The sequence below is a fragment of the Metopolophium dirhodum genome, chromosome 1 (assembly GCF_019925205.1).
Source record: "Metopolophium dirhodum isolate CAU chromosome 1, ASM1992520v1, whole genome shotgun sequence".
Lineage (NCBI taxonomy): Eukaryota > Metazoa > Arthropoda > Insecta > Hemiptera > Aphididae > Metopolophium > Metopolophium dirhodum.
In genome coordinates this window covers 84,671,260-84,694,203 of record NC_083560.1, presented here as the reverse complement: position 1 = coordinate 84,694,203, position 22,944 = coordinate 84,671,260, and the positions used below count along the sequence as shown (strand labels likewise).

Below are 22,944 nucleotides of genomic sequence, written 5' to 3'. Positions count from 1 at the left end.
TTCAGTGATAAAAAAAACATATATTTAAAAAAGTGAAAAATTACATAATAAAAACAAAAAATAACCAAACAACATATATTCAAGTAAAAAGTAAAAAAAATGTCTTAACGTGCAAGCTTAACATTAATAATTAGAAAAATAACATAAAAGTCAGTTAATAATGAAGCACAACAAACAAACATTAAAGTTCGTCATGTAATTTAGGACTATAACCGTGTTTATATTTTTTTACATGTGTAGCGGCTTCATCTACTAAACCTAAGAATTCATCTTTATCAAATGAATAATTAGTAAACTTGGCATGTGCACCCTGGTCTGGATGTTGGCCCTGCAACATAAAAATATTCAATTAAATTTTTTATTTCATTTTCATATTAATTATTATTAAGTCTAGATTTATATGTATTTTCATTTTTTTTTTATTGAGAGGCGAAGAATGATAACGATTTATTATTTTATGTTTGAAAATATTTTATAGAAGAATATTTTTCTTTTTGAGCATGAATTTGTATATACTTTTACAAAATAAAATATTTTATAACAAATGATAACAAAAATGGTAGAAAGTAGGTAACCATTTTGCTGTCATTGAATAATATTGTGTCCTAAGCACAACAAAAATGAAAATAAACAAAGCAGCTTGTATTTCATCGCATTGGATGCAAACATGCTGGTGAAATAGAAATTGTTTGTAATTGTCGTATTTAGGTACAGTGTTAGTCACTAAAATGTATGTGATACATTTCATATTTAATGATAAATCTTTGCAGTAATATTTTGTATGAAAGTAAAAAGAATAAGAGGTGGATATGATTGATAAGAAGACATAAAATGTATACTCGCTACAAGTTAAAAGCATACAGTATATTAAAGCAGCCAAAATGCAATTCATCCACGCCCAAAATGGACTCCATGGCTGAGCCTTGCTCTTGGCATTCCCTGAGTTTGAAATGTTCTATTAATCAAGAAAACCATAACTCCAATCACTAATTGAAAATTAAAATTGGAATTATGATTTTTTATAAACACCGGCCACTACGCTGTATAAAATCTTTCAAAAGCAATAAATAAAATAATGGGTAAGTGGATACCGCTTCACTGTACAGAGGGGTAACTGTAATGACCAATGAGTATTTTAAATTTTAATTCAATAATATAAATTCATTGTATACGAAAAACTATTCAGAGCAAATACAGTCTGTCAGCCTAAATTACTATAAGTATATTTTATTATACTATAAATATTAAAGTAATTTATTTTACTATTAGCAAAACAGTAGGTTGAATTAATTTTTGCCGAAAACATTTAATTTTATATACTTTAAAAGTTTCAAGTAGTTATCCACAAATAAGTTTTATACATAATAGTATCCGACTAAAAGCTAATAAAAATAAAAAAAAAAAAAGTTTTATACATCCAAAAAATAACTAAAATCAATATTCTCTGTTTTGTCAAAATTTGAACTTAAAAATATCTTTTTAAAAAAACTATGTTTATATAACCTATATTAATTACAGTATGAAATACTTATAATCAGTGGCGAAAATAGGGGGCCACCCCCCCCCCCCCCCAAAATCACTCAAAGCCCCCTCAAAAAATAATAGTATAATATAATGTATGTTATTCTTAATAAGTTATTTTTACCGTTTTTTTTTTTATTTATTACTTTGTTACTAAACATTTTTTCCTAACACTAAAAAGAAAATTGCTTTTATAAAATAAAATAATATAACAATAAAAAATATTACTAATAGACAGTATTAATGTATTGCATAATAATGTCTAAATAATATTATATAGTTATTATTAAACAAAATATGAACGGTACAACTATAGTGACGGTGACGTCTGATAAGTCATGTAAGCCAATCGCCAATGATTGAGAAAACCAAAAACATTTTTAAATAGCTCCAAACGAATATTATATTAGTTTGTTCGTGTATTATGTTCATACTGATTAGTGATTACCGGCACAGTCGGCACACAGACACAGTTAAATTGTCCATTTCCCATTTCAATCTAACCATTTCACTATTCAGTATTTCACATAGGCACGTAACGTACTGTACCTCGTAATATTGTGTGATCTTTTATATAATTATATACCTAGTATATTACTTATACTAGTTATATTAGTATGGTTATACATTTAAATTCGTTTAAAAAAGAAAATGTTTAGTATTTTTAATAAAAAAAAAAAACTCTGATGATCAAGTAAATGTGCCCGAACATATTATGCCTACACCTGTGTCTGCAATAAATACTGAAAGTATAATTGCAGATAAAAACTATGAAGAAAATGAGTTAAATGATGTGCCTATAGATGATGAATTTGATTTGGGTAATTTAAGTTCAGGACCGCGTCAGCCAATATTAAAGGTAAGTAGATTTTAAATTACAACTTATATGTATATTAATATTATAAATAAGATTTTAAAAAATGTTTAAAAAGGAGTATCCTAAGACAAAATTTGGAAGTCAAAATCGAGGATTTACACCTTCTAGCTTTAGTGGTTTTAATTGGCTCGAATATAGTATTAAAAAAGATAGCGTGTTTTGTTTTCCATGCCGTATTTTTGGAACTGCTCATCAAACGGAAGATACATTTACTGTAATAGGATTTAATAACTGAAAAAAAGTAAGTTGCATAACTATTCTTATTAAGATTCTAATTAGTCTGAAGTTGAAGTACCTATGTATTTCAAACATAAAAATAAAATGAAAACTAAATTATGTACCTACTTGCTAGGTAAATTTACAGGCATAATTATAATAATTACAATATATTTTACACAATATTTTATCTAATCGTCTATAGCTTTGTGGATCAAGAGATTCAAAGACCAAAAAATTAAAACTAAGTTTGCACGCTCCAACAATTAATCACATTAATTGTATGTCAAGATGGTTAGAATATAAAAATTCTTTAAAACAAGGTAGTATCATCTCCAAATTATCAACAGCCAACAAGGAGCACATTGACAAAAATCGGCAGTATATTAAATGTTTAATTGACATTGTTATATTTCTTGGACGGCAGGGACTTCCATTTAGGGGTCATCGTGAAAATGAAGATGCTTTAAATAAAGATAAGGATAAACAAATAATATTCTTTGTGATTTTAATGATTTGTTTACCTTTAAAAATTAAGTATAATATTTTAATTTCTTATTTAAGGTAATTTTAAAGAGCTATGCATGTTGTTTTCAAAACATCATATTGAGTTTGAGAAAAAATATATTTTCAACTCAACTAACCATACTAGCTGGGCCATTCAAAATGATTTAATAAATATTTGTGCTTCATATGTGAGAGACACTATTGTTTCTGAAGTTAAAAAGTGTGGCATGTTTTCCATTTCATGTGATGAAGCCAGGTAAATAAAAATAAATATTTTTAAGAATGATGCTTAGTTATTTTGTAACAGTTTAAAATAATAAATCAATGTGTTTGAATACAGATTTCATAAAGAAGAGCAAATGTCCATCTGTATCCGTTATACAAACAATTTAGAAGTGAAATAACATTTTTTAGGATTTGTTGATGTATCATATAGTCAAAATTCTGATGCATTATATTCATCTATTATCGACTTTTTACATTTTTGTAATCTATCTGATATTCCAATTGTTGGCCAATCTGTTGATGGAGCAAATGTAATGTCTGGTCAGAAAGGAGGTGTCCAAACTAAACTTAAGCAAATTTATCCATACGCTATATATATACATTGTATGGCACACAAATTAAATTTAGTGATTGTGGACACATGCAGATATTTGAAAGTAATCCTATTATTTATTATTTGTTTGAAAAATGTTTTATTACTTAGTACCAATTAATAATTTATAATAATTAAAACCTTATTTTGTTTATTTAGGATCTTAGAAAATTATTTAATGGACTAGAAGCCATCTACGTACATTTCTCATATCCTTCAAAAAATAAAAAGTTCAATGAAATTCAAAATCAACTTGGTTTGAAAAAAAAATCTTTAGTTCAGTTAAGTGAAACAAGATGGGCCTGTCGTTTTTAAAGTTGCAGCTCAGTCATACAAAATGATGATGTATTAATTCAGTCTTTAAAAGAGGAAATTGATGCTCAAAAAAATAAAGATGTCGCTGAAGCAATTGATATTGATTTATGTAGATTTATATAATTTAATGGCAACTAAATTTATTTTATTATTCAATGAAAAAAAAAAAAAAATTATATTTTTTGTTTTAGGTATTATTTCAACAATTAAGTCTGATGATTTTGTAATATATTTAAATATTCATATATTTACAATCATTTACAATCAAAATCAGCAACTCTGGGTAATTCTAAATCTTTAATAACTGGAGTAATTACAACTTTACAAGAACATTGTGATTCTGAACAACATTATAATACACTTTGGAATGAAATGCTTGAATTTAGCACTAAACATGAAATTTATCTTGAAATTCCTTTGGAATGTAAGAAAAAATATAAAAATACTGAATTAATTTATACTTTATGATTATTTATTTATTTGGTTATAGTTGTATCAAAGAAAAGATTACGAAAAGAACCATCTCTACTCAAAGATTTTGTTTGTTTGTCAACAACCAGTGCTAGTGATGATCATACTGCAGATATTGTAGAAACGAAAAAAACTATTGGAAAAAGAAAGCTTATTTTTGTATATTAGATACAATGATAAATATTTTAAAAACAAGATTTTCTGAAGAATGCCTTCAAGTAGCTTCATCAGTAGATAATTTACTAAAATTGAATTTTGAAGGTTCTTCATTTTTAACTAATCATTACAAGGTACATGTAAAATACATTATTATTTTTCAAGCATTTAACTTATGTTTAATATTTTCTCAGGATTTATTTGGAATTTTAAATCAGTCACTGATGTCTAAAATGTCTGTTTTAAAAAACATTCTGGGTGAAAACTCTAGTTTAGAGGAAATAAAACAGCATTTGACATTATATGATGGTAAAGTATTTCCAAATTTTTGTAAGATGTTTCAAGTAGCTGTTACTCTTCCCGTAAGTACAGCGACCTGTGAGAGATCATTTTCTACTATGCGACGTATAAAAACATGGTTGCGTACTTGTATGAATCAAGATAGGTTCGGCAATTTAAGTATTATGAATATAGAAAAGGACATTCCTATCAATAATGAAGACATATTAAATATTTTTGAAAAAACCGAGAGGCGTATACAATTACATTAAATATATCTATTTATTTGAATAAATATTTAATGTTAGTATAATATTATATATATATATAAATGTACTATGTATGATACTAAACTACTTTTAGAATTGAATAAATACAGATACCATTCTTAAAAGTATGTACCTATAAATTATAATTTAAAAAGAAATGTGTTGGGGCTTAAGTCCCCCCTAAACATTTTTCCTATTTGTGCCACTGCTTATATTGAGAAACCTAGTTTTAAATTTTTAGCTATAAAAATTAAACATTTTATTAATTTTTAATTACAAAATTATGTATACGTTTAGGCGACTTTGATGAATTTTGTCAACATTTGAACTTAAAATGTTTATAAAAAAAACCCATGCCTATGTATCTTAATATTTTTGAACTTCTATTATAACAATTTTGGGAACCATGTATTAAATTGTCAAGATTTTTGAACAAGCAAAATATTGTTTACTCAAAATAATTTTTAAAAACTAATAAACATTGAACATTTTATATTACTATAAGCTGCTTAGAAAGGTTAGGCAAATTTTATCATGTATAGAAAATTATAAAATTTATTGAATATATGAATTATTTAAGGTTATTAGTTTTTGAATTACAACTAAATAAGAAAACGGTTCGTTAATTTATGGGTAAATATCAGCAAAATTTGAACTTGTAACGCTCGTAAAAAATTAATTTGACTTTCTAAAAAACTTTTTTTTATTAAAGGTAGGACAATAATTTATGGGGAATCTTGTATTACATTTTTAACTCTTAGGTATAAATAGATAATTTTTTATGAATTCCCAACTCAAAATAATTTGTAAATTTACATGAATTTGACAACCTTTGTCAAAAAGAATCTAAAAGATACTTAAGTTTAAAATCAAAGCATTATTTAAAATACAAATTTTAAAAATATTAAACTATTTATGGTGTACACATTACAGACACAAAAATAAAAAATCACTATGTTAAAATCAATACATTTATCATTCCACTCAGAATCTAAAATAGGGGTGAGCATGCTTGTTGAATCATCCTTTACACAAATTCATATGTAGATATTTATTGTTATTTTTTGATAATATATTAAAATAGTTCATACTTTTTTGCAAAAGTTATGTTTCACAATATATAATAATATATTGTATGGTCATATAGAAAGGAAAGAACTTGTTAAGCTGTGTGTGTAATCAATATGACGTATTCTTTTATAGTTTGTCGTTTTATTATAATATTATAGTTCCCACGCCTCGTAGTCAGTTTGACTGAATATTTTTAACAGAAAGACTGCTTAAACCTATAACCAATGTATTTATTTTTATTGTACTTAAGTTGTCTATTTTATGCTAATGATCAAACAATGAAATTTATCCCTATAAGTTTTAACCAAAACCAATACTCTGTTTTTAATATTTGTCAAAGAAACAATATGCAATATTTTGGTAAAGACAATATTTTTACTAATTTCCAAAAAAAATTATGTGCACACTAATATGCATACTAGATGCATGGTATTTAAGGTTTAGTGGTACATCATACTTAAATGCATATTTTAAGGTTTATTAGTGCAGCAAATCTGGACTTAGGTTATTACACAAAATGTTAACATTACAGTGAACATTTTTGTTTTAGAAATGATAATTTTTTGGAAATATGATATTGCTTACCTTATCTTGCACAGTAAACTTATTTATATCTCGCCATGTTATGTACTTAACACCTCTTAAGCGAGCCAAATCTTTGTAACAATGTTCATCCTCACAATTATATCTGTTAATGAAAATTAATAATAATTAACAATTTTTACTAATAAATATCTACTTTAATATGAAATTTATCAGAAAAAAATATAAATTTCTATTATTAAAAATCATACTCACAGTTCAAATAACACTGCCCAATCGGGTAAAAATAAAAGATGAGTTAATCCAGCGCCGTGCATTCCAATAAATATATCTGTGTTATATGTTATATGTACTTGTTCTTTAAAAGTTAAAAAGTTGCCACTATAAACAACCTGAAAAACACTTTGATTAGTCCATAAACTGTGTAATGCATTTGTTTAATCAAAAATACCTTTTTTACTTCATACTGAGAATGATTTTTTAAAGCAGTTATTAATTCATTCTCATTCAATACATTTCTATATTTTGTATTTCTAGACAAAAATGTTATCCTTATTTTTTCATTGCCATTTGGTTTTTGATCGATGTTCAAACGATGTAACACATGTTGGGAAAACGCTTTGAATAATCCACTGTTTTCACATCCATCAATCTGAAGCAAAAAAAATATGACTTTACACCTAATATATTGTATATAATTATAAAATATATATGTCATTCTTTCATTAATTCACTAACTTATATATCAATATATCATAATATTTTTAATGCAGATTATAAACTTTTGAAAAATAAAATAATTTATAGTTACCAAAGGAGTATTGTAATACAGCCCAAAAATCATTCTTGGTAGTAATGGTAAGACAATATCATTAAAACAAACAACTTTTCCTCTGAAAGTATTTAAATTCCATACCGGATGCTTTGTAAATGCTTGAAAGGTATCACTAAATGCAGATTCATAGGCAAATGACTCCCAGACTAATATATGTATGTCTTTTGAAAACATACTAGCTCCTGAGCCATTTACATGCTGAGACGCATATAAATTCAAAAAATCACAAAAATGATGGTACATATTCACAGCTAATAAAATAAAGGTTAAAAACCACTATTAAACCCATACTATACTAATAAAGCAAAATTATAAATGCCTAACAAATATTAAAATTGAAAATATTTACTTGCGTCTATTTTCATAATGACTGTAGGTTCAGTTATAATTAAATCACATTTTCCGGGATAATCATCAATTGGTGTAAAAAATCTTAATTCAGGACTCCAAGACTGTAATGGGCTCAGATGATCACACTGAGCATCCAATTTTTCTTTATGAAACCTATATGTGAGTTACCTATGATGTTAATTATTATTTACTCGTATACTTGTGTTAAAAGAAAAATATTACCAAATGTGTAAATGATTCTGTGATTTGATTTAAGCATACAAAATACAAACGATTGATTTTTTTTATCAAATATTAATAAAAAAAATGTAAGTAATGTATCTATTTTTTTCCTTCTAACTAATTTTTGAATTACAATTATGCTTACTTGCATTTCCCACCAATTTGACCACTACTTAGTACATCCATTTGATATCGTATCGGATGGTTTTTGTTCAATATATTTTCAAAATTTATCATAATATTATGTCCACGACAAAACTTCAAATGGTTCGTGCATTCCAATGATGAATCGTCCTATAGGTGTAAAGTCAAAATAATAACATTTATATCAACATATTGATTTTATTAACCACAATTATAATTTTAAAAATACCAATCTTGTGTTTCTATATTTAAAACCTGATTAATATTTTCATAATTAAAACTCGAGATAAATCTACAATGCATAAAAATAACAATAGCAGTAATTGAAGATGGTTATAACTTGTAAAAATAATGTATACAAATGTATAAAATTGCATTAAAAATATAAGTCATTAACTTCAGTGTAATGGAAAATTACTTGATTTATTGGCTCACACATGTGTGTGATTTCTTCTCGTTGTTGTTTTACATAACCAAAATCTCCTTGATCGTAGAACGTGTCAATTTGATCACGTTTGGTTGGTGCCCAGCTAGTTTCAGGACCCGGACACACTGGATCCAAATAGCGGTGCTCTATATCACAGTCATTTTCGTAGCCCCAACAGCCCTACAAATTGAGAATGTATGAGTAACTATGCAATTTAGTGTTTGATTATTTTTAAATTTTAAACGCATACCGATTTGTTGTGATTGGTTCTGGAGTTCAGTATGTATGGTAAGTGTTCTGGATGGACGTTCAAATCCATCGGCACCGCACTCGCCCGAAATACGTGGTTCGACAGGACGAAACACGGTATGGCTATGATCTTGAGGTACAACATGACGACTGCGCATTAAACAGGATCGACGATACCTAAACTATACATTGTATGGGTGGTGTCATCATCGTCGTGGCAACGAGTCGTGTGTAATAAAAATATTAGTCACGACGGGGTAGGCGGTAGTCCATTGCCAAGTCGTTGGCGGGCAACGCGATTCGGAAATCGGTTACAGTAAATACTAAATAATCACGGCCGACGGGCAGGCGGCAGCGCAATGTTTACTAGTTCAAACGTACAAACCGTTTCGTCAGAGGAGGGGTTCTCAAAATGATACCGTTATCGTTGCGATAGTGTAGAACCTGTGGTGGAAGTGCGGAATTGCCGGACGTACAAGAGTACGCGGGTGTTACGGTACTACGGTCAACAGGTACCGAACGTCTACCAATATTGTGTAGTGTATTCCATTATTAAAGATGTAATTTTGCATTTATTTCAAACTAATCGCGATTGCTATACACTTTGGGACATTGTCATTTCAAAACAAAAATAATACAATTTAATGCACATTAGACGGAATTTATGTCGCAAGCGAATTTAATTTTAGCAATGCATTAAAATTATGTACCTACCTAAAATTCGACAACATGGGAACATATGATAAATAAATAAATGAGTAAATCGTAAAATGTTTATTAGTTTTATGTAATGCCTATATTGTGTTGGTTCATCCTCGTAGATGCGAGTCGGTAGCGAAGGGGACAACATAATAATGTACCTAGTTTGTACCTAAAAAAAAAAGTGAGCCATTGTGCAAACAAATATTTATTAATATTTTGCTTATAAATTAGCTTATTACCTACAGGTATAATAGGTAGTGGCACAATTGTGAATTGTATTGCCACTATTTGTATGTGTTGTATGACAATGCAAGTGCACGGTAAAATATAAGTAAATATCTATATACCTTGGTTTATTTTAGCCAAAAATCCAACATTCCAACATCCAAGTACAAAATAATACGTAGGTAGACATACTGACATGCTACATAATATTACATTCCAAGCAAATTCCATTATAACTTTTTTTTAATTTCTTCTATTAACAATTTGTATTCACAATGACCCACTTGCGGTTTACTGCATAGGTAATATTATTATTTATTACTGCTGTTAATTAAATATAACTATAGAGTTCGGATTTCAAAGCATTTGCATATTTTTTTTGAATGCCTGCCACGATGTTGGTTCAGTTTGAATTACATGACTACAACACGAGTAAAACATTTTTTGTGCCCGCCCATTTATTATTTTTATAGAACATGTATTTAATATAATAATTGTACCTATTGTAAATTATTATGTTATCGAAAATTAATAGAAAAATGTGTTAAAACCATATTTCGGTGGAGTACGTCTAGTGTCTACCTTTAAATGTATTGTGTGCATAGAGCCGATGCTTGTTTTACTCTTCCAAAATACACGTTCGACGTCTTCATAGGTACAGTCGCACCCGCCGTGTTGTCTCCGTATTTTAACGCATCATAACATGCCAAAATGTACGTTTAGAAGTTCCAATTTTGAGTGGTTAGCTTAAATATAAGTAATTTGACCTGTTATCCAACTTAAAGCTAAAAATATGATCAGTGTTTTCCCACTGGTTTCTTTGCAATATTTTAATTTTCAAGTATAAGTAATGACAATTTGAAAAAATCTCGCCTTAAAATATTAAAATATTGTAAAAACCCCATATGAAAAAATAAATAATGGCCTTACCTTTAAGTTTGATAATTATAGGTCAGTTAACAATTTATTCTATATCGTTAAATGTTACCGCCCACATAAAATTGGAACTGCTGAAAACAAAATATTGTGTATGTTATACCTTTGTTAAGCGGATACAACATACTATGCGTGTGTTGTGGCGTCTTCTTTAACTAAATAATAACACAAAATTGGAACTGCTGGAGGTACATATTGGTATATTATGCGTAAAAATAAGATGGAGACAACGCTGACCGCATGCGGGTACGACGTCCTCTAAGTGTGTTTTTGGGGGTTTTAATGCATTAAGCTTTTAAGCCATTATCTAAGCCTTAAGGTATTCACATTAAAACGGAACGGAGACAAACCCCTTAAAGTCAGAAGTCCGAATTCTGAACTCTAGTTATTACGTATATGGGTTACGTTAGGTTAAGTATATAATTTTAACGTTATATAATTTATTTAAAATAAATATGACATTCTTTTTTAAAAAGCTCGGAAATTGGAAACCTAGCTAATATGGTTGGTACTTGGTACTTTGGTAGGTACTAGGCCCCTATTTTCTGCACACAATGTAAAATATATTAAAGGTACCCACCTATATATTTCCACAGATATTTTGAAGGTGTTAATTTGTCATATTATGCTTATAATAATAATAACAACTGTCCATGAAAATTGAACACGAGCAGCACGACGCACTATCCCTCTACTGAGTATTAACTACCTACATGTTTATATAACATTGTTATATTATAAAAGTAACAGCATACTGAGTATAGGCGTGGCCAGACTTTTACAGCAGGTGTTTCTGAGGCCGGAAATTTTCCAAAATAATTATTGAATTAATTTTAGAATAGAGCAGTGTTAAGAACATCTGGAACAACACTATAGTCTATATAGACACGCAGAGCCTGACGAGTAAGACATGCAGGTGTTGCTACAGAATACACAACAAAACCCTTAACCTTTAAACATGCGTATGAGTAGCAGTACATATTGTTATATTAAACAGATGGTTCACCAAGCATTCTCACTTCCAATTTTTTCACTAATACCTACCTAATAATTAATAATATGAATTTGTTAAGATTCTGATTTTTGGAACTTTTTTAATACCTATACATAAAGGTTATATTTTCAAATACAAGATTTTCTGTACCATTTAAGGAGTGTCCTGTAACAATACTTGTAACTTCTGTTTTTCAATTGAGAATCTGCACCTTTTTCCCTTGTAAATTGTTGAAAACCTTGAAAAATATGTCTGATGTACCTACCTATCTAAATGAAAATTCAAACGAGTAGTTTTTGAGTTACTTAACTTTGTGACGAGCTATTATACTATTTTTTTTTTATTATTACTGTTAAGGATAATAGGCCACAATTATTTGAAAACTTGAGTACCTAATTAATATAAATCTATCAACATTTTATAATTTGTAAAAATTACCGTTTGTATCCAATATTATGGGTACCTACTTTATGTTTTTGTGAAACCATTTTTAAAGACTACCTATATTTAGGTAAGCTACAGCCCACCTAACAAAACTATTTATTTAAAATAACTCATAGAGGGGGCTTATATATAAATCAATAAGAGATATTTTCTTTTGAGGGGGAGCTAAATTTTAGTCAGGGGGCTAAGCCCCCCCCCCTAAGTAGCACCAATGTATATAATATATACTATACTTAAAATATATAATTATAAAATATATGGTAACTCAGTTCAAATTTCACCTACATCAACATTTTTAAAACAAACCACCCGCTTAATAATTTTCTGAAAAGAAGAAGTTTGTATCGCCACAGGACACTCCTCAAATAGTATAAAAATCTAAATAATTTTAAACATGGTTCTATAGCTGGTGAATCACCTTGTAAAGTAACACACCCATCTATTATTTCAAATAAACAATATTAGTCGGAAAAATTAAAACACACAGTTTGTTTCTTTTTCTTTTTTAATATATTATGTTGCGTATTTTACCTACATAAATATAAGTAATATAACAATAAATTAACAAGTGTATATTAATATTATTCTAAGCTGATAAGAAACTTCTGTTGGTGACTAAACCGGTGCAAGTGTATAGAAGTACAAGCTTGCCAATTATATCTATATTATATAACTATACAAGACTAGGTACAACAATATATTGTTGAAAGATAAACACTCATTTCATCAAAAGTATTAACGTTTTTTAAAATATTATTTTCAGATAATTCGAAGTCATTACAAAATAAAATGTTAGAATAAAAAAATATGATTATTGTAATGTAATTTTCCAAAATGACTACTTTTCTAGAATATGAGTGTTTAACTTTAAAATAATCACCCTGTATACCATGATAGTATTTTACTATTATACTAAAATATTTTTATTATATTGGTGACTGGTGTGAATTAAGTAGGTAATAACAATATACCGGAAATGAATTATTGTATTAATTATAACATCCATTGGTAGTATCTATTATAGGTATTCGTATAAAGTAAAAATAAGTAGGTAATAACTATAATAACTAATCACTAATAAGTAATAAGTAATAACCAACACATTAGAATAACCCACAGCATACTTATATATAATATTTACTACTACATTAACCATTTAAATATAGAAGTACAACTATACGGACAATGATAAAAACTGCTCATTTTACATTTTTACTGCTTAGGTACATCTTATACAAGACGTATCTTATGATAATAGGTATGTACATTGTACCCATTGAGTATAGATAGTAATTATAGGTACTATCTATACTAGGGTTCCATTTTTTGAAATTTTCACTGTTCTTGAAATATTTCAATGAAATTATGAAAAATATTTTTTCTTCTTTTAAACGAGTTCGGTTATAGATGATTAGAAACAATAAATTGATTACACACTTAGAATTTAAAAAAAACATATTATTTTTGTTGATTTATTATTTCATATTTGTATATTTTATATTATATAGTGCAGAAAAATATTCCTGGCATTATTTTGAGAATAAAAACATTTTTTTATATGAGTTTTAAAATATTGTTGAATATCAGCGATCCAAAAGATAATGTTTTTTTTTTATAAAGTTGAAGTCTGCAATTCCAACAATGAATGAAATAATAGTGTATTTTCAGTAATTATAAAGTGTACAAAAGTCTGATGTCCTATATTACAATAATTTATATATTAATTAAAGTGTGTATTTGTGTACGTTTAATTATCATTATACAATAACAGACGACAAACCAACTTCAATATTTCGCCAATACCTAATCGTTTATTGCATTTATATTATACATAGATACCTAATATAGCTTACAACGAGCGAACTAACATACGAACGGATATTATACCTACACGACGCCATAATACGCCTTATTTATTTATTTTTCCAAATTATATGGTATAGACTATTAAAGTATAATATAATAGAAGATACCCACTTTACATAATAAAATACTACTATACTCTATAATAGTTATTATTCAAACGTCAAATCGTGCGTTTATTGCATTAAGCTCTCCTTTGTCTATAGATAGTCTCTATATAACTTTGCATAGGTAGGTGTAATGGATTTTGCATAATATTATAAACGCGAATAATACTTTTATGTATATATTATTATAGTAGGTACCTATATTGTATTATACTATTAACAAATAACAGACAACAGTAAACGAAGTTATTTAGATTAAACGGTATAGGTACGCTGCAGAACGTGGGTGGAATGTGTAAAAACCAAAAATATATTCGAAGGTCACTGTGTTCTAACTTCAAGCCTTACTATTAATCATAAACCTACATTTTACCAGCAATAAAAATATATATGCTTATTTGTATTATGTGATTAATGTAATAAGTCCTGTACTTCGCACCTATGCCAGCAATAGGCAATAGCGCAATATTCCGCTGTTGAGTATTTCGTTATGATATAATATTATGTGCGTATTAGGGTATACAGTATACACATATAGGCATCTACCTACATATTAAGTTATTATTTACTATATATTTGTGTGCCTATTTAGACATGCTTATGTAAAGATAATTGTTATTTTACCTATATATTACGGACCAGTCTTACAATATTATATTATGTAGCTAAAGTAAAAGTCGCATTAAAATGTATTAAAATATTATGTAAAGTACCTAAAAACTGTTTAGCTGTAAATATATAACCGGCTGAATTTATGAAAACGTTTGTCAAAATATTTACTTTTTATTTTATTACTTATTTAATGTACACGTACGAGTACCTAAGTAAATCTAATTAATTCTGTAATTAGTAATTAGTAATTACTTATTTAAAATACTTGTAATGTCACATTTAAGTATCATAAGAATTTATAACTATTAACTTTAAACTACCTGCATCATTTAATAGTAATTTATACTGAAAATAAAAATAATAAAAATGTGTTATATTTTAATTTTGAAATACTTTACCTAATATTAATTAAACATTAAACGGCTATTAAGGAAATATAAAATAATACAATTTAAGAATAGGTATCTATTCAAACAAATGTTTTATAATTTGATTTTAATTATAAATAAAATAGTATAATGATTAATGATTACCTATCAAAAAGCAATCGAAAGTGTGACGAATAGTTATTATTAAATTTTAAATGTAGGTAGGTATGTAGTAGGTATTAACATTAGGGAGGCCTATGGTCTTAGCTTATTCTTGTAATTTTTTTTTTATTGTACAATTTTCGCCTTTTACCTATTTTTTGTTAATACGTAATAAAATATTAACAGAAAAGTTTTAAATCAATTGTTCAATTTTAAGTCACGTCCCGAGTCACTCAAAGTTCAGTAAGTTTTGTAATTTTTTACGAAAATCTCTAAACATTGAGCTATAATTTTTTTTCTATCAAAGAACATTATATTTTAAATCTGGTTATAATGGTATAATGGTTCACCACCAGATAAGTTAAATTTATTGTTTTGTACTTACGTTTCATAGTGTTGTATACTGTTGTACATTTTTCCATTTAACAATATCTTTTATATTTTTACGGGAGAAAATGTATTTAATTACTAATCATTTAAATGAAATATCAGGAAGTAAATTACCGTCAAATTTAAAAGTATTAAAGACTTTGTTTTTTAATAGGTATATGAGTCGTAAAGTTGAATCTTCGCGAAAGTTTTAAAATTCATTATTTTAAAAGTATTAGCTTTTTGGGAAAATGCGCGTATTTCAGTACGTTTAGAAAGACACTGTATATCTAAAGTTGAATCTTTATAAGATGAGTGGAGAATACTTCAAAAGCATGACGCAAGAAATACAGCAAGTCATAAAGAAGAAGAACTATTTTTTTTTAAATTTTATGATTTCATTGATTTATGCAGATGCTCTACAAAAGGTAAAAATTGAATAATTATTTTAGTTATTATACTAAAAAAAAAAAATAGTTGGATCGTAAAAAGTATTTAAATATTTATTTTTAATGGCCACCCTAATGTACATAGGTATCTAAAAGTATTTGATTTTCAAATGCAAAATATATACTTTCCAAATACCTACTTAATTTAAAAAGTATTTTATTATCCTAAATACTACAAAAGTATTTAAATATACACTTATACTATAAACATATTTTACAATACTGGAAGACATTGACGACGCACCTTCTCATTATATGTCTGTGTCTAAGGTATGTGTCTGATGTCGGTGTTTAATGTATTTTTTAATCTTGTAAAAGATCACGACTTCAGATCCATTACTTGGATTGTTAGACTTTAGATTTACAAGGTTACCTTTAAGTGCAAAGTATTGTAAAAAATCTAGATTTTGGATCAGAGATTAGATTTGTAGGGAATACAGACAATCATGAAATCTTTTATAAAAGCATTTGGCTTCTTAATGTATGATTAGACGTAAAGGGAGGAGGTCATTCATTTTCAGAGAATAATGTTTTGATAATTTTGAATTTTGTGAAGTTCGAAAATTTTGAATTAGGTACCTACCCCATTTGTAATTTTTCCACACAGTCAAGTGAGTTGAAGTATTTAGCGGCTTAAGAATAATGAAAATCATCACCCTGTCTTCAGCGTAACTGGTTATTTGTGTAGTATTAATTGTTGGTAATAATTAATACAAATCAGAAGAAAATAACAAAATATGTAAAATATATAAAATATATATAAATATTATTTAAAATTAATTTAATATAATATCTGCACGTCAAACAACAAAATAATCATAATAAATTTCGATAAATAGGTAAGTACTTATAATATTATGTAGTTTTTTGAAACTAATTATTTTTATTTTCAATTTTTTTGTGTAATATGTAATCTATATACTGGAACTAAAAAGAACAGAAAACATTCGTAATTTTTTTTTCTTTTGTGAGAGTAATTCAACAATACATATTTACATCACAATCGTCAATCAGTCATCGTTTATTCTGAAATATTTTAGTCTTTATTATTTGTATAGGTACCTGCAATGTTATCTTTGAAATACAGTCTGTTTCGTGTGTGCTTTAAAAATAAGTACTTTGTCAGTAGGTAGGCATTTAGAACTGATATAAAAAGAGCAAAGTTACTAATGACATACATTTAATTAAATATTTAAATGTCAAAAAAAATTATATGTTCTTACTGGACGTCAACATATTATATATAGCTTGAAAAATTAATATTTTTTTATATATAAAAGTATTTGGTAAGTATACTTACTAGGTATTTGCTTAAAACGTTTAACTCTAGGACAAATATCTATAATGTATATTTTTAATCAAGTCAAAATAATGCAAATATTTATTACGACTCATGAAGTCATGACCATTAGACCGTTACTACGTCTTATAGAACCGATAAATAAAGCTATGAATGCTAAAGACACACAACATTTTCATATTTAATTACATTCCAAGGTCAACTATATGTGTACAATACAAGTCGCTATACCTATGTTTCATTATTTTATCATTTAGTTTAAATATCCATATAGGTTCCTAAATTCTACATATTGTTGTTATCAGGACTGGGCATTAAATACTATTTTTAAGCATTCGTGGTTAGTGAAATAAATGACTTAAACTCGATAAATGCTAACCAAAGAAAATTGTTCTCCCAGCGCACGAAATTTAGAATTCTTTTCACTAAAATTGCATACTGAATACTGATGATTCTAAATTGATTTGCAAATCTAAATACATTCCAACAAATAAAAAAGTTACAAGTCGTATAAGAAAAATAATGAATTATATCATTCAAAGAGTCCGTACAAAAACCAAGAAAAAAACAAAATCAGGTTTAGACTATAATATTTGAAAAATAAAAAAATTACTAGTGTCTCTGTGCAAGATCAAGACATATTCAACTCTCCATATAGGAAGTATGTATATAACGTAGGTACTTGGAGCTGTCTGGTTTTGTATTTTCTAGTGAAAAACCAGAGAGCTCCGAGAGGCAAGAGCATAATATTAAGGGGATTCGATACCGTGATTTTCTGTTTTTGTCTAACATACACGTGAAATAGGATTTTAGACCGGTTATTTTCCAAACCTACCAATTGATCTAATGAAGCGATAAAAACAGATTTGAATTTGTTGTCAAGTCTTCTTGAAATCGACTTTCCCACATTTTTGATTTTTTGATTTTAACTTCTCAAAAAATTTAAATACGCTTTTTTAATTTGACATTTTTAGGAATTTAGGTGGATAATATAAAACATGTGGAAAGTCAATTTCAAGTAGACTTGACGACAAATTCAAATCTGTTTTCAGAATTTTTATCGCTATTCAATCAATTGGAATTTTTGGCAAAAAACACGTCTAAAATACTATATCGAGCATGTGTTAGACAAAAACAGACAATCACGGTATCGAATCCCCTAAATGAATGCAAATTTCTGGTCGAAATACTAGCTGATAGCTCAGAAACTAGCTAAATTAGTTTTTTTTATTTATTTCATGAAAAGTTTTGTAAAATAGAATTGTCTGATTGTCTTGAATATTATTATTTTTATTATTTGATCCAAACAAACCTAAAATATTTTATTCTTAATAGGTATAAAATGTTTCTTATTAATTCGTGATCGCCAACGCCCAACAGGCGTATGTGCTGACTATAAGAAAATGTTTTAATGAGTGAAGGATCGTCACAATACAAACTCCCCTCTCTTCGACCCTGGTTGTTATAAATTATAATTTATATAGGTAGGTACATTTCATTTCTATATAGTATCTCAATTATATAGACTAAAAAAAATTTGATTAAAAATTTAGTTTAAACGCTTGATTTTAGAATCATCATTTTATTTATTTTTTGGATTTTTAAATCACTACCCACAGTATATTTTACTCAAAAAAAATTTTTTTATTGGATCATCAAGCTTTTGTGTTTCCTTGCTCTTTAATTTAATTGCGTACATATAACATGTATAATTATATAAAGTACTTATAGTTATCAGTTTAATTATATAAGATAAATTATGAAGTTAGATACTATAATAAGCTGGTAAAGTGTATTAGTACCTATACAATAAAGATAAAATTAAAGAAAACAATACAATTATAAAAACTTTGTTATAAGTGTCTATTGCGAGTATTATATGTATTATTAGTACTACTTCAACCAACAATTTTAAATATTTTATTTTTATTAAGTAGCTTAAGCAGTTAAGCAGTCGGTACCCACACAGTTAATTTTTATTTATTTTTATTATGAGTCATCTGACGTTTATTGACAAGTAATGACTAATACTCATAATAATACAGTATAAATATTAATTAATATTATTTAATATTTCAGTATACCAGGTGATCCATTTAACTATTTAAGTGTCTACACTCATTATTTCTAATTACTATAAACTATTCAATTTTTTGAAAATATTATTTTTATATAATTTGATGTAATTTCAAAACAACAGTTCTGAAAAAAAATATAATAATATGTAAAAAATAGTATGTAGTACCTTAAACGGATCACCCTGTATAGCTATAGATTTAATATTTATACAACAACGCATTTTATAAACTATGGGAGGTTCAAGTGTTCCTGTTTCACATCAAATTTATGAAAACAATATGTTTACACTTAACACTGACCAATATTTATAATATTTTGTGTATATCTTTAGGAATTCGTATTGTTAAATTATATATTACGGACTTTGGTTTCATTTGTATAATATTATATTAGGTACCTAAATATAAAATAATATTTAAATAGTTTATTTATATAACATAAACTAATATTTTTTTTATAATTTCAGAACAAAAAAAAAGTGGATAAGTAGAAGGCTCCTGATATATCGTTCGATATATATAGCAGTTGAAAAATATTAAAAATACATAGGCACAACTTTTTATTATAAACATTTAAAGTTCGAATTTTAACAAAATGTACCTAATAAATTTAAAATTTAATAATTATTTTGTAGTTAAAAATTTATAAGATGTTCAACTTTTATAGCTAAGGATTGAAAATTGAAAACAAGGCTCTTAGGCTCCACGTAAATAGGTTATATATAAACTACTTTATTCACAATAATATCATCAAATATACTTGGTAATATCATAGGCTGACTGACCGTTTTCGCTCAGAATCGTTTTTCTTATACAACGATATTGTATCATTGAATTCAAATTTAATACCATCCATTACAGTGACCCACTTGTAACCTACTGTACAGCAGAGCGACATCCACTTACCCACTTTTTTTTTTAGAATCATAGTTGCATATTATTATGGTCAATCGTTTTTTAGTGTATTTAGCGTTTTTGCCTGGAACTTACGAGCCGCATATAATAAATATTATATTGATCATACAAATGCACTAAAAGTATCTAATATAACTCAACAACATAATATATAATTCCATTTAGAATTCAGATCATCATTACTCATTGTCCATTTCCGGTATAATCAAAATAATATATAACAATAAATTACTGCAGTGTCACTAAAAGTCGACTATTGTTGAATATTGTATGGTAAGGTATAATATGTAGCGATGTTCGAGAAAGGCGTTTTTGTTTCCAGAGTGACATATATTGCTTAACAATACCTACCAATTAGATAGATACCATTATATATACCAACCTGCATTGTATTGTCGCTGCACAATTAACTTAATTAAACAGGATGGTAGACAGACATATTAAAGTCCGAGTATAGTTAATTTAACTTTGTAACGGTTTCAAGTATAATATGCACACTGTAAAATTACGTTGTGCAGCTCGCGTAGTAATTATAACATAACGTATATATTATGTGTTACATTATTACTTACTACATGTTAAGAATACTATCGTACAATAAAGAATCCGTGTAAAAAAATATATCCAAATGTTAGAACCACCCTCGACATTAAAACGTAATCACGAATTTCACATATTATGCATAATTCAATATTTTTGACCTAGTATATAGTAGATATTTGAAATAATCTTCGGCCATTTAAAACTAATTAGCAAACTGCAAACAGCTAAGCTTGTAATACGAGACTTGATAGGATTTAAAAAAAATATTAAACTATTCTATGTAGCTTATAGTAGGTATTCTATACTAAATCATGAAACACGCATTCAAGTTCGTCGTATGTAGACATTTTAGATAGGTATCAGTAAAAAATGATTAATGATTGAAAACATATTATATGGGTACTTCCATAAAATGTTATATAATGATAAGTTGACAAATATATAGGTACCATGCAGTACATGATCAAAATTGTCTAATTATGTTGAAAACATAGAATTATTGTGAAATATGTATTTGTGACGAAATATATAAATTTATACATGTGGATAATTTCTAGGAACATATATAGGGGGGCTATCAGATCACCAAAAAAACGGCCATTGGGTGGGGGTTAAACACCATGAACCCCCTCCCCCCACGAGCACACCCATTGATTCACCAAGCATGTTCATTGTTCAGCACTATTTTCTTCTTCGTTACAATACAGTAATTAAAAATCTGATTTTTGGAATTTTTAAATATACTTAAAGGCCTATTTTCAAATTCTTATGATTTTTGGCGGACATTGGGAATACAAACTTTTGTTTTTGAATGACAGACTCACCCACTTCTACTTTAAATTATTTACTTGATAATATTTTTGAACATATTTACGTATCAAAATCAATATTTGAACTCAGTTCTTGAATTATATAAATTAGTGTAGGTACTATGGATATATAATAGTAACATTTTCAGAAAAAAAATACTCGTTTGTACATCAACATTTTCAAAACAATTGTCCACTAAAAAATTTACAGCAGTAAGGGAGGCTGTCATTTGAAAAACAGAAGTCTGTATCTCCACAGGACACTCATTTAATAGTGCGAAAAATCTCAAGAATTTGAAAATACGATCTTAAAGTATACCAAAAATAAGAATTTGAATAAATTCATTTTTAAAACAAAAATGGGGGTAAACATGCCTAGTGAATCACACTGTATAGTAAGTGCTTAATAAACGAGCCAAGTGAATACCAAATTATTTAAGCTGTTTTCTATTAGTTTGAATATTTTCTGCTAACGCCCTTGCACGTGTTTACTGTGTATTGTGTATAGGTACAATGTATACATATATATAGTTAATACACTATTAACATGTGAAAACATAGTATACAATATACTATTATAATATTTACATAAGAATAAAGAAAATAAAGAAATGTATATTAAAGATTAAACTATTGTGCCAACAATTTGAATCCTGTATAAATTGGCGTTTGAAGGTTTTTATTTTATGTTTAAACCGAAACGTGAGTCAATAGTTATTATTTACGATTGAAATTTGACCGTCTTTCGAACATCTTTTTATAAAATTTAATTCAAACAAAGTTTGATAAAAATAATGTACACATTAATATATCCACATAATATTGGAAACAGTGTTCAATTTTATTGATGACCGCATTATGTATATATATATACATTGATGTACCTAGTTGGTAGTATCTAGTTATATAGGTATTCCTCAAAATACGATTCACGCGGTTATTGAATTTTCGTCGCAAAATAAAACTTTAAGCGTTTCGAAAAATTATCGATACCTACTAGCTTAAATAATATTTTAA

At 27.2% G+C, this 22,944-nt stretch overlaps 2 protein-coding genes across 2 annotated transcripts; one reads left to right on the top strand and one right to left on the bottom strand.

Moving 5' to 3' along the window:
• LOC132935995 (EGF domain-specific O-linked N-acetylglucosamine transferase) lies at positions 1-9,436 on the bottom strand. The gene is made up of 9 exons (XM_061002645.1): positions 9,053-9,436; positions 8,794-8,982; positions 8,377-8,525; positions 8,008-8,162; positions 7,635-7,909; positions 7,275-7,475; positions 7,079-7,215; positions 6,866-6,968; positions 1-328 (listed from the first exon to the last, which is right to left on the bottom strand). Exons 1-9 carry the CDS (start codon positions 9,194-9,196, stop codon positions 182-184), a joined length of 1,500 nt encoding a protein of 499 aa, XP_060858628.1. The 5' UTR covers positions 9,197-9,436; the 3' UTR covers positions 1-181.
• Positions 3,658-5,432, top strand: LOC132935996 (uncharacterized). Its single transcript, XM_061002646.1, has 3 exons — positions 3,658-3,783; positions 3,879-4,795; positions 4,856-5,432. The coding sequence occupies exons 2-3, from the start codon at positions 4,679-4,681 to the stop codon at positions 5,210-5,212; spliced, it is 474 nt and encodes a 157-aa protein (XP_060858629.1). The 5' UTR covers positions 3,658-3,783; positions 3,879-4,678; the 3' UTR covers positions 5,213-5,432.
• Positions 9,437-22,944: the final 13,508 nt, after the last annotated feature.

Bases quoted from the DNA above. Each gene is read 5' to 3' on its own strand.
- LOC132935995 (XM_061002645.1), bottom strand. From the start codon at position 9,196: ATGTTGTACCTCAAGATCATAGCCATACCGTGTTTCGTCCTGTCGAAC. The intron at 8,983-9,052 runs GTATGCGTTTAA...CTCAATTTGTAG, and splicing joins GAACCAATCACAACAAATCG to GGCTGTTGGGGCTACGAAAA. The intron at 6,969-7,078 runs GTGAGTATGATT...TTTCATTAACAG, and splicing joins TGGGCAGTGTTATTTGAACT to ATATAATTGTGAGGATGAAC.
- LOC132935996 (XM_061002646.1), top strand. From the start codon at position 4,679: ATGATAAATATTTTAAAAACAAGATTTTCTGAAGAATGCCTTCAAGTA. The intron at 4,796-4,855 runs GTACATGTAAAA...ATATTTTCTCAG, and splicing joins TTTTAACTAATCATTACAAG to GATTTATTTGGAATTTTAAA.